Here is a 14,351-nt window from a genome sequence, read left to right as displayed (position 1 = left end):
CGGTGGGGGGTACTTGCCTGTATGTGATCAGCTATAGTCATTCAAGAGTGATTATCATTAGGTATACCGTAGTCGGCGTATTTCCCATAGCCATCGGGATTGGCCTCAGCCTCAGCATCGCGCTTGGCAGCTCCGTACTTGCCGTAGTCGGCATACTTACCATAGCCACCCTTGGGTGGTGGGTATGAGCCTGGACGATGTCAGTACCTCGAATAGCATTGGGAGAAAGCAGCATACCGTAGTTGGCGTACTTTCCGTAACCGGTGTCAGTGGGTGCTGCTTCGGCCTCAGGCTGGGCATCTGGATTGGCGGTGGGGGCGGCAGTGACCGCAGCCGCAAGGGCGAGAAGAGCGAACGCGTACTTCATCTTGAAGAGTGTGAATGTAGAAATGAAGACAATAATGATCCGAGGCTGTTATTCGAGATAGAACCTCTGAGTTGTTGTGGCGTGATGGCTTCCAGTGCGAAGCGGGCAGAGCTTCATATACTGATTCCATGGTCGTATATCGAGGCCTCCGTCACTCAGCTTAACCTCGCTAACGTTGTCTTGGACAGTCAGACCGATCAGCGGTGCTATCCTTCACAGACTCAGTGTTGCTCACTGACGAAGTCATCGTCGTGCAGCACTAACGCTGGATTTATCGATTGCGGGATGTTTAGTGCTCGTATGGCTTGCGCATGCCATCACGACGTCAAGGTTTTGCCTGATGGGGGCGGAGTAGCCGTCGGCTTGCCGTGCATCCAGACGCATATAGCCATGTCTTGCACTGGAAGGTGGTGAAGGGCGTGCTAGTAGTCTGAAAATAGACCGAGCTAGCTGCCCTTGGTAGCTGTATAGCGCAGGTCTTGTTCGTATGCTCTTTCCGGGGTTTCCGCATGGCGATGCCCGATAGCGTTCTTGTGAATATCTCCGGTTAGGTCTTAATCACTGCACGGACGTGAGTGGTTGTGAGGATATCACGTGGGTATCTGTCAGCTCTCGCGTATGCTGCTACGCGGTAGCTCGATGCAGGTTGCATGCAGGGTAACGCAAGAACACGATTCCAAAGCTATCGTGGCGAATGTCGTGATGGTATTACGAACGGCGTGCTATTGCGCGACAAAGAAGAAGTGTGCTGTTGGATGTGATTCTGCTGCATGTGAGCAATCTTGAGGCTGAGCATTCTTGGCGTAGGCTTACAGTGGAGTTGTGGAACAGATGAGCAACTTCAGAAGCGTCTGCGCACCAAGTATCGTGGATCTGATCGAGCATCCGGCTAGAATCAGCCGTAGCGCCACAAGCATGCGCTATTTATGAGGCGTGATACTCATTCAGCTCAGTTTTGTAGACTAGCGAATGCACTTGCGATCAGCTTTGGCGGGGTAGCTCTACAATACGGCATGATGCGTAGCTTCAGGCTTATTCATCTCAGCGATATCTTCGATGCTATTCGTATAGCCCCAAAAATAAATCGCCTTGGAAGGTTTGCTGCAAAAGTCGCACCCCTGCTGCTCAGCACATTCATGGTCTTTGTCGTCGTTTTCCTCCCAAGTATTTTCCTCTTTGCAATCTCTCTTCGTCTAAAGCAACAATATGTTTGGCATCAAGACACAGAAGCGGGCAGAATCGTATAGTCCAGTCAAGATGGAGGAGAGCGAGAGCTTTCTCCCTCATAGCGAAACCTCGTCGCTCGATGGACACCCCACAAAAACTCCTTCAAGACGCCAGTCATGGGTAACTACAGCTATCATGATCTTCTGCACAGCAGTACTTTCAGCGCTGTTCGGTGCCTGGGCTGGACGGCAAGGACTGAATGCCGATGCCTTCAGCATACGGCATATCTCACAATACTGTATGTTGTAGCCCCAGACACGCAGTATACCAGCCACTGACTCAACTCAGCTCCAATTGTCATTGAAGCAGACATGAAATTTGAGAAAGTTCGTTTCAACGGATCCTTCTTGAAGCTCAATGCCTTCCGGCAAGATGCCGGTCCCGAGGTCGATGCAGCCTGGAAGAGTCTCGGGGCAGACTTCAGCGCTGTCCGCATCCCAGCTTCCGAAGCCACAAAATCTAACATCAGAGCCGATCAGGTGAAGATCAAGGAGAAGTACGGTGGCGGTTTTCCTGCGAACGTAGAGGGCCTGCACCACTTGCACTGCCTGAACCTGCTCCGGAAGTCGCTATCCTGGAACATCGAATACTACAAGGCGATGAAGATGGGGCCTTTCGCGAACGATGATCATATCCTGAAGGCACACGTCAGTAAGTCGGCTTCAATTGAACCCTGACATAGTAACGAAAGCTTACTTGTTCCGCAGCACACTGCCTTGACATCATCCGCCAGCAGCTGATGTGCAGCATCGACATTGGCGTGCTGGGCCAAGTCTGGTACCAGCCGCCGGACTCAGCCATCGAGCCGTTTGTCGATTTCAACACTATCCACACCTGCAGGAACTTCGACGCTGTCCGTGACTGGGCCGAGAAGCATCAGCTGCCGACCGACACACCAAATGACTATTTGGAAGAGCCGAAGGAAGGCGACAGAATTTACCTTGAGATTCCATAGCCTCGCACCGGGCATGCTTGAGGCGTTGACAGACTGTAATGTAATACAAATACCACATGATCAGAAGTTGAAATCGATGTACCTCTGCGGCACATCCTCCTTCCACCATCCTCTTTCCAGTTCGCCCCAGCCCTCCCAGACGCTCTTGTTCAGAACCTCAAGTTCTCCATCCTTCCGTAGGGCGAAATCAAGATCAAGTCGCTTTTCATCATGCACATACACCTCCCCCCTGGCCTTCGCCCTGATCCGCATATCGAGCCGATACTGCGTAACAATGCGTCTGGCAGCAAGTACAAACCTCTCCTTCTCCTGCACCGAGCGCATATCTCTCAGATCAAGCACCATGACCAGATACGCGATGTTTGGGAAATCCCTCAGGCAATTGCTCAACGCGCCGTCGACAAATGCAACACGCACAATCTGCGTAATCGCAATCTTCCTCAGCGCATCCGCATCACACCCTCCCGCTTCCAGGAAATGGGCCAGCAGCCCGGCATCAGGCGAGTCGTCGAAGTGCTTGTTCCCCGCCTCGAGATCGATGAACAAGACATCCGTGTCGAGCCGAAAATAGAACCCTTGCGGCTCTGAAGCGAGCGGGGAGGGTAAGCTAATCAGGTGCCTGTGACGTCGCGCCTCGTACTCGGCCTCCGCCCGGGATTCGCGGCAGATGTTGAACACTGTTGGCGCTGGCGTGGGTGAGTATCGTGGACAGAAGGTAGATTCGGTGTGTTGCTCGTTGTGGGGCGAGGTGCGCAATGTCACGAGCCGAGGCGGTGAGGCGAAGTATGCGAGCGACCAGATTTGCAGGCGCAGCTCCTTTGGGAGGCTGAAGATCGACATGTGATGATGAAAGTCTGGTGTGGGGCTTGTGGTTGGGATACTTTCCGGAACTGGCAACTTTGCGAAGTGTGGAAAGTAGGGGTGTCGTATCCGCCCGCCTGCATCATGTCACATCCGCTCAAACCAAATCATTGACGCGTGCACGTGATGGCGCGTTTCATTATTGGCTCTGAAGACCTCTCTTGTCGTTTTACCTAATGTGTGCACTACTACAGTACTACGCTTTTGCGGGCGTAATATCGTTGATTCTGCCCTCTAACCTCGGCGCAATCGCCTTTGTCCAGTTGACCTGGATTTCTTCCTGGCCGAGCTCGTCGCAAAGCTTCGCTGAGTCCTGCAGCTTGGCCAGCCTCATCCACTTGCGCAGCGATTTTCTCAGAAGATCCATCTCCTGCTGGTTGAATGTGATTGGTATTCTTCCGTCGTACTCTGCGCCATCGTCCTCATCCTCGTCGGCATCCGGATCCTCGGACTCGCTCCCGGCAGCTGCTTCCTGAGCTTGCTTGACAACTCGGTCGAGGCCGGGCAACTGCGGCTTCTTCTTTTCTAATGGGGATGTCGGTGACGGCTCATGGAAGCCGTGCTTATGGTTCTCCTGGAGATTTGTCTGGATGTTCAAGAACCTCTTGTCCATCGACTTCCCCCAGCGCTTCCACTTGCCGAGCACCTTCAGCGACATGAAGTACTGTCGTAGGATAGTGGAGATAAGCACACCGTTCTCCTCACTGACAACTTCTACAGCGGTACCTCCTTCCTCTTCGATGAGCAGAGATTTGTACCCATCCTTGCCGCGGCCCATGTAGCCACGCGTCGCAAGCCTGTATACCCGCTCATTACCCACAACTTCTTCGGCAATCGTAACATTTGACACTCTCGACATTGGTGCCTTGGAGTAATCGGCGTCAAACGTGATATTCGAGACCTGTGGGTATCTGCCCTCCAGCGCCGGGTAGTTGCTGACACCGTTCTCTAGAGCCTCAACTATCTGCTTCCCGGTAACATTGAGGACGACTACAGGGTCTTCGAAAGGAAAGCAGTTGACCAGATCTCGCAGCTTCAGTACACCAGGCGGGTAGACCTGATCACCTCGGATCGTACCAGCAGCCATAATACAGCACTCGGCTGAGTAGTAGTAGCGCATCAGATCGCACACAAAGTTGCCGATGTTGGACTCTTTCGTTCGAACAGTTGTGAAGCGGGCATCTAGCGGTGCAGCCGTGTACCCGACAGGCTTGTCCAGTCGCTTCTTGATGTCGCGGGTTTGCTCTTCGACCAGCTTGAGAGCCTCAGCGTCTTCCTTGATACTGCTCACCACATCGCGTCGTATAATCTTCATGTCCCAACCTTTACCATCGGGTTTGCGCCAGAGATCGATGTGGGAGAGCTGCTTAAAGTCCGTTCCCGATCGGAGGACATGGGTACCATTGATTAGGCTGTATGAATAGTAATGGTCGTGGCCACCCAGGATAAGGTCGATGTACTCACTACCACAGTTTTCGGCGAGCTTGTTGTCGTTAGGCTCCCGCTGATGGGCGACACACACAATGATCTCAGCACCCTGCTTCCTCAGATCCGGAATAAGCTCCTTCGCAGTTGCCGATGCGCTCCTGTAGATGATATCCGGAGGCAGTGCGTTGATTGTGTCGAGCCACTCTCGCTCTGCCAACCCAATGACACCAATCTTGATGCCATTGGACGATGTGAGCATTACTGTCTTCTTTGCGTTACCGAGCGAGACATTGTCACCGAGAGCGGGATCCAAAACGTTTGCAAGTAGCCACGGAAACTTGCATTTGGAGGTCAGGTATCGGTACTGCTTTACACCGAAGTCCAGGTCGTGGTTCTGCAGACGTGGTCAGCCATGTGAGCATTGACAGGTGTCATGCGACCTACCCCCACGCAAGATACATCAGTGCCTATCGTGTTGAGCACAGGCACCATGTGGCTGCCTGTTGTATGAGGTCAGTAAAATAGTTCTCGTATAATCCTCAATGCTGAAGCTTTCGTTGCCTTCCACTTGCCTTTCGTTATACTGCTCTCGATGCTTGGATTGAATGCATCTCCTGAGAAGAACGTCAGGGCTTTTGGTTGCCCTTCAAACCGCACATCGCCTTTATAATAGTTGATCAAGGTTTGAAATCGTGGGTAACCACCGACTGGCTCTTGACTTCCAGCTTCGATATGGTAAACATCGTTGTAATGCAGGAATCGGAGATCTGGCGGGGAGCTTGGTGCCCCGCCTTCTGGCTCCGCAATAAGCTGCTCTTCAGCGGTAGGGATGTTCTTCGGTGCCATTGAGAGTTCTGAAGCAGTGTTGGAATCAAAAGACTGAATGATGGAAAAGACGCTCAAGACACATGTACTAAGAGCTTAGGGTGGCGGTGAGTGTTGTTACTGCGCTGCAGCTAGACAAATACAGGGTCCACGCTGAGGCTGAGCGTTTGTCGTGTGACCAATTATCATTGACGATTACAAAAGTCGTGCAAGGATGGTGTTTCGAGCGCGATCGCTACATATAATGCGTTGCCTATGTTACGCATGTGTTTAATGGTTGCGGCCGTGACACTTCGCTGTCGCTATGTATGCGCTGTTTGTTCATGTTTGAAAATGCGTGAAAGGAACAGATCTAATGCGGTTCGCTCTCTAAAAGATGAGGCGGCGCATGTAACCGTACACACAAGAAAGGCGTGGAGATGCCCAACTGCGAGGCCATGCAGAAGATCAAGCCGAACAAACGCCCCAAACCGAATACCTTCCCACATGCCTGTTCCAATGGAGTCGGTTCCAGGTGTCATAATCATGAGCGGAGTCGGAACACCCCGGACCTGAACGCCGCAAAACCCACAAACCCAGAAAAAGCAGATGGGAGCTTCAAAGAGCATTCCATCCAACCCAGATATCCTTAAGCTTAGCCGTGCCCTTTCCTTTCGGGCCTGGCCTAGACCCACTCGCCGGTGGACCCGTCCCAGAACGCCTTGAACTCCTTCCGAATTCCTATTGTCTACTACTGCCCGGACGTTTCCCCTTTGCCTTGGCCTTTGCATGCTGCTCCTGACACTCGTCACTGCAGAACCATTTAGTCCTACCAACGGGCGCTTTCTCGAGCTGCACGCAGGGAAGATGAAACCACTCGCGCGGGCACGCGTCGTTGTCACAGGCAACCATCTGCCCATACGACACCTCATTGCAGTAGCAGTACCGCGGCTCGTCATCGCCCTCATCTGTCTCTGCATCTTGGTATTCCTGCTCGGGGGCGACGGAGCTCGTAGCGGAGGAGGGGGGGTTCGATTGTGCAGCTGGTGTAGGCTTAGGCGCGGGTGAGTCGACCGCTGACGTGATAGAAGGTCCGCTCTTCTTGTTGCTTCGTTTCGACACCGCCCCTGCTACTGTGCTGTTGGTCTCCGAGGAGCCGTTCGAGTTCGAATTGCCGTTCTGTGCGTTGCGAGTACTGCGACTGCGCGCCATGGGTATCTCAGGGAATGAGCCTACCACAGGCGTTCCAGGCTTAGATGCCCGGGCAGCTCTAGCCGCAGACGAAATGGCCGCTGGCGTGTCGATGTCCATGCACTCAGGTACCTTCTGTATGTGTTCTTGATCTTCCTGCTTCAGAACCGTCGGTAACAAATAGACGGGACCTTCGGTTGTGTCTTGGGCAGTCGAAGCGCCCTGGGCAGACTCGTGGTCGCGCACGATACCCGCAGCCTGTTCGAGCTCGGTAATCGCATTGCTGCTTGGAGCTTGCTGAACTGAGTGCGAGGTGGATGGTCGTCGCACGGGTGCGGGTTCAGGCGCGCTGCCGGACGCAGCAGATTTTGCGATGGAATTCTTCCTTGCTCTTGACGACAAAGGCCGATCTGCAGCGCCTGCGATAGCTTTGTTGATGGCGAAGTTGGCGGCGAGTGGTGAGGATGCGGGCGGAGGAGAGTAGGTAGGTTGTTGGTTCTTGCGAGGAGTAGGCGCAGGAGCTGTGCGCGGCTTTCGTTTGGCATTGGCACCATTCTCGATGCTAGGTGTTGCTCGAGGACTGGAGCCTGCTCGTGCGGTGTTGTTCACAGCCTTCAAAGCACCGCTTATTGAGCGTTCCATAGGCGCGGATGAAGGCGCAGCTGCTGTCAGGGCCTTTTCAGTCTTCTTCCTCTTGCTCTGTCCCGAAACATTGCCCGATATGCCCAGACCAACAGCTCGATGGTCTGCTGCTGAGGTGTCAGGCGCGTGGGCTTTTCTCTTCTGTGGCTTCTTCGCCGCTGGTCGGTCGTCGAAATCGGAGTCGGCCTGCTGTTGGCGACTGCGCTTAGCCAATATCGCCTCGCGACGAGCCTCGCTTTTCGCTGCAATTGAGTCCACGTCATGAACGTGCTGGGCTGCTGCGGCCAGGTTGTTCGCAGCAGCTACTTCACGCCGTTGCCGCTCGTGGTTTGGCGCACCCTTCTTCTTTTCCTCTTTATCTGCGTATGCCCAATGCGTGAGACTGCCGTAGCGCGCCTCTTCGCTGATCTCGGCATCGAGTTGCGAGTATGAGTGCGTCATGCGCGTGAGACCCTTTTCTTTCGTGGCTTTCGCGCCCTGGAGCACGACCAGCTTCTCGTCGAGAGTCGGGAGGATTGTTTGGATGAGCATGCGCAAACGCAGGAAGAGCTGGCGCTTCCTGACCAAAGCCTGCTCCGCTGGAGAGAGGCTGGCGAAGTCGGTAGGAGGCTGCTGGGATGTGTCAGCGTTCGGGTCGCGCAGTCGGGACTTGGGATCCTTACATTCGCATTCTGGACTGCGTCATCATCGTTCTGTTCCACTGCGCGCCGCTGGGCGTTCGTGGTAATGGGCTGTCGAGCGATCTCGTTGAGCAGCTCCTCCAGGAGGAGCTCAGGGTCGTGGAGCTTGGCCTCGACCTCCTTGAACATTGAGAAGTGCTTGATAACTTCCTTCGGAAAGGCATCGACAGCGCCGGTAAAGTGTGTGAGGGCGGGGAAAAAGCCGGGCGCGCTGTTGGAGGCTTCGGGCGTCTGCTCCAGCCCATGTGCGGCAAGACGGCCGGCAAAGCCGCGTGCATAGTAGTTCGTAGGGCGGACAGTGGCGCGGCCCTGCCGTGTGGAGGTTCGTGTGCCTGTCGTGGGAGGCATCGTAGCGGTGGGAGCTCAGGGCTGGTTGCACGACCGAGAGCGAGCTGCCGCAGACGCGCTCAGCGCAGAGCAAAGTAGGTGGACTGAACTAGCGTAGACGACGTGACGTGTGGGTGCATTTCAAGCGATGTCATTAAGTTTGCGTGCGTGTCCAGCAAATTGCCCAACTGAGAAGCCTGAGGGAGCGAGCGAAGAGGAGGAACACACTGCGCAGCGCAGCCAAGAGCCCTGACGAAAGACGGGTCACGGGTTGTGACGGCTTCGGGCGGTCGGCGTTTATGTTGATCCACAAGCACGACTCCTTCACACCTCACAGTGCCCCCGACACCCATCGCATAGGTTGTAAAGTTGATTTCCAAGTTCTATAGCAATGAGCTTGCGCTTGGTCGCCACGTCTCTGAGCAGATCTCTACCATTAACATGAAACCCCACCGCAAACGCAGGTAGCAGCCCCGGCTCTTGAGTTCTCACTTCCAGTTTTTGTGGACGCGTGTAGTTTCGCACTCAAGCACGAATTGTCATTGTGTCGGACAGGCTCATTCCAAGTTTCAAGTTCATGCCACTCTAGTCCGTGGAGTAAGAGCTGGGCCAGTATCAGGTGCACTCCACATTCATTCTGCAGCGTGTCTGGGGGAGGCTTTTCCACATGTACTCAGCCTACGTCTCCTGCATCGACTCTCAGAGTGTTTGGTGCAACCTTCTTAATCATGGTTTAGTCACATCACAGTCGTGTCCTGCCATAAGGCACCTGCGCGACGGTGCGTTGATCGTAGGTCACGTCAGTCATGTCTCTTCACGTGAGCCTTCATAGGTTGTTTGACATAGCTCTCAAGTAATATTAGGTTTAGATCGTCGTGTTTGCCAAGTTTGCTTCATTCTTTCGCTGCCAACCCATGAGTCCGTCTATCAGGTGGGCCCAGTCCTGAGGACGTCGTCAACTACTACGCAAACGGTTCGATGTCAGCTCTGCCAATATCGACCAGGTCGACGCAGATTCCGATGTCGCTCTCGCCGTCTCCAAGGTACTGGCTATTGGTACAATCCTTCAAGTAGTGACTTGCGAGCTGCAGGTGGGGCAAATCCTTAGATGGTGCCATCAATCGTCAGGCACCAACTCAAACGCTCGATTGTGAAGACGACTTCACCTCGACTGCCCTACGCCACCTGTACTCTAGTTTTCTGAGATCCATATAAGCCCCTCGCTGACCTCTCCCAGGATCTCCTTCTATTCTATAATACGCAGCCAGATCTCGACCCGCTGGAAGTTTGGTCTGTATGCACTTTCACTCACACTCCCGTCTTTTGCAAGACTTAGCCTATTTCGTTTAGCACCAGCTGATCATGATGGCCTCGCAGACTATGATCGAGCTCTCTCCAACCACCACTATCACTCCGTCTTCTATCCGTGACGCGATGAGCTTTTCTCACCTTCTCACCGACCCTGCTCCGCCTGCGGGCGCTACTCCCAAGCTCGCCGCCGAAGTTCCGGTTCTCGAACCGCCTTCAACTCCAAAGCGAGACCCTTCACCCCGCAAGGATGAGCTTACTAGCCCCACCGACACTGTCATGTCCGAGATGATCGAGCTCCCCGAGGAGGTCGACACGCCTGACGCTGGTGAACAGGTCACTCTGCCCGCCGTCGACGATGACCTAGTCGAGCGTGAGTTCATTTGCATGAATGATGAGTACAGCAAGTGTCGCACTGGCCAGTACACTCTGGCGCTCTCCCGCAAGGTCATCTCTGACCACTTTGGTCGCAACAAGGCTTGTACCCGAGGTAAGTCTCTAATAGTCATTCCCGACGTTGAGTACATCTGGGCTAACATATTAGATATTACTGACTGGCCTCTGTTCTGTCGCAAGCATTATCAGCGTGCTACCTACAACAAGACACTTTGGCAGGTTCGCAAGGTCAAGCTCATTCTCCGCCAGTTCGATGTCATTGAAGCCGAATTTCCTGGTACCACGTACGACATCACGTTGAAGAAGTCTGAAGAGGACCGCATAAACGATTTCTCACGCAAGGTCGCCCAAGGCTTGAGCGCAGAGAACGCTGCGGCCGCCGTAGCACCCGTTCCTGGCAAGGCATTCGAGGCGCCAATCGATGTTCTCCGCGAGCTCGATCAATACATCGGCAAGGGAAAGACTTCGTCAGAAGTCAAGGACACCATGGACGTCATCTCTCAGATGCTGCAAGAGAATGAGACTGAGCAAGTTCCGTCTATCGAGTTTCTCCCTCAGCTCCCAGGCAAGGCCACTACTCCCAAGAAGTCTCCAGCCAAGTCGCGCCTTCCCAAGTCACCGTCCAAGTCTCCTTATAAGCGCAGTTCTCGTACCTCTGGCCGCGGAGGCGTCAAGAAACCCAGCCAGAAGGCTTAGGTCTCGACACTCTTCGTCCTCCTCGCCCAGTACCACGCCAACGTCGCCAGAGTTTTACAGAGTTGCACAGTGGAACCTTCTTTCCTTCTCATATTGTCATATGTTCGATCTCCTTCCCTGGCTACGACCACTCGATTTCTTACTATTCACAGGTGTCTCACTACATCTACATACCATTGTCCGTTGGTGCTGTGGTACTGCGCTTCTTAGCGTGTCAGACGTGAGTGTTACTACATCTTTCTTGTCACCTCTACGGACTTCTTCATAGCCACGATTGACAATCCTAAGAAGCGGTTCCTTCTTTTCTCATTTCCTACGATACCCGTCGAAAATATAACGACAATCAGTCATACCTTGGTTACGGGTGTTCTGGCGTTCTTCGGTGCCGGTAAATTTCATGACAGGTCCGGGTGTGTGATGGACCAATTTTTGTGCGCTACTTCTTCTATAGATCAATCTGAAAACTCAGCCCCTTCTTCTCTACTCATGTCTCGTATTTCGATATGTATTCCTTATATCTAAGGCCTGCTCGATCCATCTGGACCTCTCAAATGCGCTCCTTCGTAGCCGTACGAGAAATAGGAAAGCGCTGTATCTGCGCAAGAGAGCAGGCGAAACAGAATGGCTGCAAGCTTCTTCCCACCATGTGAGTGGCTCCAGAGTGCGAAAGTGGGAGACGCTGACCAGAGCAGTAAGACACTACCCGCACGTTGTGACAAATGCATGTTACGTGATTCCGCTGGTGAAAAAGGTCGGCTGCAGACCTAACCTCACAGGCCGCAAGATCGAGGCCATGTTCGCAGACTGCCTTTTCAACTTCAACCAGTTCGGTAAAATGAGACAGCACCCGTATCTGCTGGTTGACTAGTTAGGAGAATGCAGGACGCTGATGAAGGGCGCGGCGATGGATGGGAAGTATATCCCGGACGCACTGTATCGCATCACCGATCAGCCAATGCCACGGTCAGTCTTCAGTAAAACGGACATTCTCCATACGCAAGCACAGCAGGAGGTAGCATGGAGATCTCCAAAAGGGATGGTGCGACAGCTTCCACTTCTTTGCTGGAGATGCAGACCAAGCACGAGGCCATGCAACATTAACCCCAGACCAGCGAGGGCACCATGAGCACTCACACCGCCAAAACGAACAAAGTAATTCAAGCCGCGACGCAAAAGATCCGAGCGCCCGAGCAGCGGGTATGGCTTTGGCACGAACAATTCAGCTTCATGTATAGAATCATACCACTGGTATATCAGCCGACAGGGCTTTTAACATCGTTGATCGAGTGGCGCGAGATTATCCAGCATGGCTAACGATGGCGTACAGTGAAGACGGAGGATGAGAGACGGGTTGGTCAAAATCTGCATGTGAGGACTCTGACACGGTGGCCTACTATCATTTCAAGCCCATCATACTCCCTCCTACAAGACCATCTGCCCTTCCTTCTCCACATCCCCCTTCGCCACTATCATACGCTCTCAAAATGGTCAAAGAGAAGATGTGCTTGCGCGACCTGCCAGTCTTGAATGGCGATCTCTCGTGGGAGACGGACACCATTCAAGCCCGCGCCAAAACCTATAACCCCGACTATGATCCCAGGGACCCGTGGACGTGGCCCCAGCTGCACTCCACACAGCATCCAGGCTATCATGAGAACAGAACCGACCCGGTCGCTCTGCCTCACGGTATCGCGTATCCAAACAACATCGCAATCAAGTTCTCGCGCCCGAGCCAGATCATCATGATCAAGCACCCTCAACACCGGAACAATGGCTTCGGGTGGATTAGACATAACAACCTGTTGTTTCTGTACACCTACGATGGATCTGGGCATCCAAGGGCTGAGAACATCCTACCGGTCACGGAGAGGTGGAACTGGATTCTCAAGGTAACCGGCACACATCCCGAGCACTCGGAGGTGGAAGCGGAAGAGAGGCCCGAGCAGCCCGAGTCCACAACTAACGCCTTCAACGAGGTTCTCAAAACGATGAACGAAACACCAAAGAAGAGCACCGCGGATATTGCCAGCCTTCGCAAGGAAGTCAGCCAACTCAAGGGTCTCCTTGCATTCCAGCCAGCAAGAGCGGGCAAAGCCGAACGGAAGGTCAAAGCTGCGAATAAAGCTCATGACACAGAGTTCGCAGAAGTCAGCAGTAAAATGAGGGATGTGATCAATGACTATGAAGGGCGTCTCTCGGTCGCGAAGGACAAGCTCAAGGGTATCGTAGCGGCTATACAGGCACCAAAGAGAATTTGCAATGGAGGACTGCTGAGCACGACGAGGGGTGCAAGTGCGAAGCTCGATGGGCTGAACAGGTCAGACTGTTTGTGAAGGAATCAGAAGAGAAGAACCAGAAACTAGAAGCCGCGCAGAAGGAGGCTGCGACTGCAAAAGAGCAGGTGATGAAGATCTGGGAGGAAATGAGGAAGGCCAAGAATAGCGAGGAGAGAAAGAGAAAGGACAGTGGGGAGGCAGCCGAACCGGTGATGAAGAAGGCGAGAATTTGAGGCTGAAGCTGGAATCCAATTGTCCGTTTGCAACTCCTGTTCGAACCTGTGGAGGATGACGGCTATCGCAATCCAGTATGATCTGAGCTGAAAGGGATTTGCTTACTCGTAACTCTGAATCGATGCCACTACTCATTTCCGTAAGGCGTTTTCCATTTCAGGAAGTCCAGAGAAGGCGTCATACGTATGGGGGGATTCAGTGAGGCGTTCCATCTGCATGAACGAGTTCCAGGGCCTGTTTGACGTGCGATGGTTGGCTGCGAAGTCCGTTGACCGCCGAATTGAATGCAGGAGTCCAACACATTGGTGGTAGCAGTCAGATCCAGGAAAGCTTATCGTAATCACGCTCGTCGAATACTTCCAACTTCTGAGCCAAGAGATCGCCCAGTGCAGGCGAGCTATACACGCACGGCGCTTGAGCGCCAGTGCACCAATGGATCTTGCCAAGCCCGAACTCGTATTTACACGCAAGCACAGCGAAGATAGCTGGTTACGTCGCTGCCACATTATGATCCAGCTCATCCTTTGACCTGTAGCAACCAGCGTGTAGGTATGTATCGCAGCACACGATCTACGTGGTTATGCGCCAATTCCAACGATGTCGCTGTGCTATTGCTGGATCAGGTCACTGCGCCTCAAATTGATTCGTGACATTGCGCCGAATGTCGGTCGGCAACGGCGGAACCATTCATCATGTGAGAGAGACAGTGTAGGACTTCGTTTAGTTACGCTTGTTACTAGTGCTGTCGATAATTCGGAGCAATGTTCGATACAGTAGGTAATTCAACTCTGAAGTCCGGTCAAGAGCGAGAACAATCTCCTGCGTCCATCGCAAACGCGTATGGCGGCTGGCCGTTGATCGTTAGGGCGGTATCGTTCTGGGTCAATCGTCGAAAAAGTAAACCCGTGACTCAAATAAGATCAGTATGCTGGACTTCAAGTAGGTTAGGAGCTGCAAGG

The 14,351-nt window shown here is 53.4% G+C and overlaps 7 protein-coding genes across 7 annotated transcripts; 4 read left to right on the top strand and 3 right to left on the bottom strand.

Moving 5' to 3' along the window:
* Positions 1 to 883, top strand: M421DRAFT_385506 (uncharacterized protein). The gene has a single exon (XM_033589908.1). The coding sequence runs from the start codon at positions 185 to 187 to the stop codon at positions 779 to 781; it is 597 nt and encodes a 198-aa protein (XP_033450388.1). The 5' UTR covers positions 1 to 184; the 3' UTR covers positions 782 to 883.
* Positions 884 to 1,573: 690 nt separating this feature from the next.
* Positions 1,574 to 2,549, top strand: M421DRAFT_91314 (uncharacterized protein; the record flags this gene model as incomplete). The annotated part of the gene is made up of 3 exons (XM_033597932.1): positions 1,574 to 1,832; positions 1,883 to 2,245; positions 2,302 to 2,549. The coding sequence occupies 3 exons, from the start codon at positions 1,574 to 1,576 to the stop codon at positions 2,547 to 2,549; spliced, it is 870 nt and encodes a 289-aa protein (XP_033450387.1).
* Positions 2,550 to 2,609: 60 nt separating this feature from the next.
* M421DRAFT_3890 (uncharacterized protein) lies at positions 2,610 to 3,389 on the bottom strand (the record flags this gene model as incomplete). Its single annotated transcript, XM_033589956.1, has 1 exon — positions 2,610 to 3,389. The coding sequence occupies one exon, from the start codon at positions 3,387 to 3,389 to the stop codon at positions 2,610 to 2,612; it is 780 nt and encodes a 259-aa protein (XP_033450386.1).
* A 217-nt stretch (positions 3,390 to 3,606) lies between these two features.
* Positions 3,607 to 5,684, bottom strand: M421DRAFT_59484 (Metallo-dependent phosphatase; the record flags this gene model as incomplete). The annotated part of the gene is made up of 3 exons (XM_033595685.1): positions 3,607 to 5,232; positions 5,283 to 5,334; positions 5,407 to 5,684. 3 exons carry the CDS (start codon positions 5,682 to 5,684, stop codon positions 3,607 to 3,609), a joined length of 1,956 nt encoding a protein of 651 aa, XP_033450385.1.
* Positions 5,685 to 6,383: 699 nt separating this feature from the next.
* On the bottom strand, positions 6,384 to 8,503 carry M421DRAFT_3888 (PHD finger domain-containing protein; the record flags this gene model as incomplete). The annotated part of the gene is made up of 2 exons (XM_033589949.1): positions 6,384 to 8,087; positions 8,138 to 8,503. 2 exons carry the CDS (start codon positions 8,501 to 8,503, stop codon positions 6,384 to 6,386), a joined length of 2,070 nt encoding a protein of 689 aa, XP_033450384.1.
* A 1,413-nt stretch (positions 8,504 to 9,916) lies between these two features.
* Positions 9,917 to 10,882, top strand: M421DRAFT_100073 (uncharacterized protein; the record flags this gene model as incomplete). The annotated part of the gene is made up of 2 exons (XM_033586478.1): positions 9,917 to 10,280; positions 10,335 to 10,882. 2 exons carry the CDS (start codon positions 9,917 to 9,919, stop codon positions 10,880 to 10,882), a joined length of 912 nt encoding a protein of 303 aa, XP_033450383.1.
* A 1,484-nt stretch (positions 10,883 to 12,366) lies between these two features.
* On the top strand, positions 12,367 to 13,391 carry M421DRAFT_91310 (uncharacterized protein; the record flags this gene model as incomplete). The annotated part of the gene is made up of 2 exons (XM_033597931.1): positions 12,367 to 13,019; positions 13,070 to 13,391. 2 exons carry the CDS (start codon positions 12,367 to 12,369, stop codon positions 13,389 to 13,391), a joined length of 975 nt encoding a protein of 324 aa, XP_033450382.1.
* Between the last annotated feature and the right edge of the window lie 960 nt (positions 13,392 to 14,351).

This window comes from Didymella exigua, assembly GCF_010094145.1.
Source record: "Didymella exigua CBS 183.55 unplaced genomic scaffold M421scaffold_9, whole genome shotgun sequence".
In the NCBI taxonomy this organism is placed as follows: domain Eukaryota; kingdom Fungi; phylum Ascomycota; class Dothideomycetes; order Pleosporales; family Didymellaceae; genus Didymella; species Didymella exigua.
This window is presented reverse-complemented; position numbering and strand designations above follow the sequence as displayed.

What these genes read in the sequence shown, in the direction of transcription:
- M421DRAFT_385506 (XM_033589908.1), top strand. Translation starts at nt 185, where the DNA reads ATGAGCCTGGACGATGTCAGTACCTCGAATAGCATTGGGAGAAAGCAG.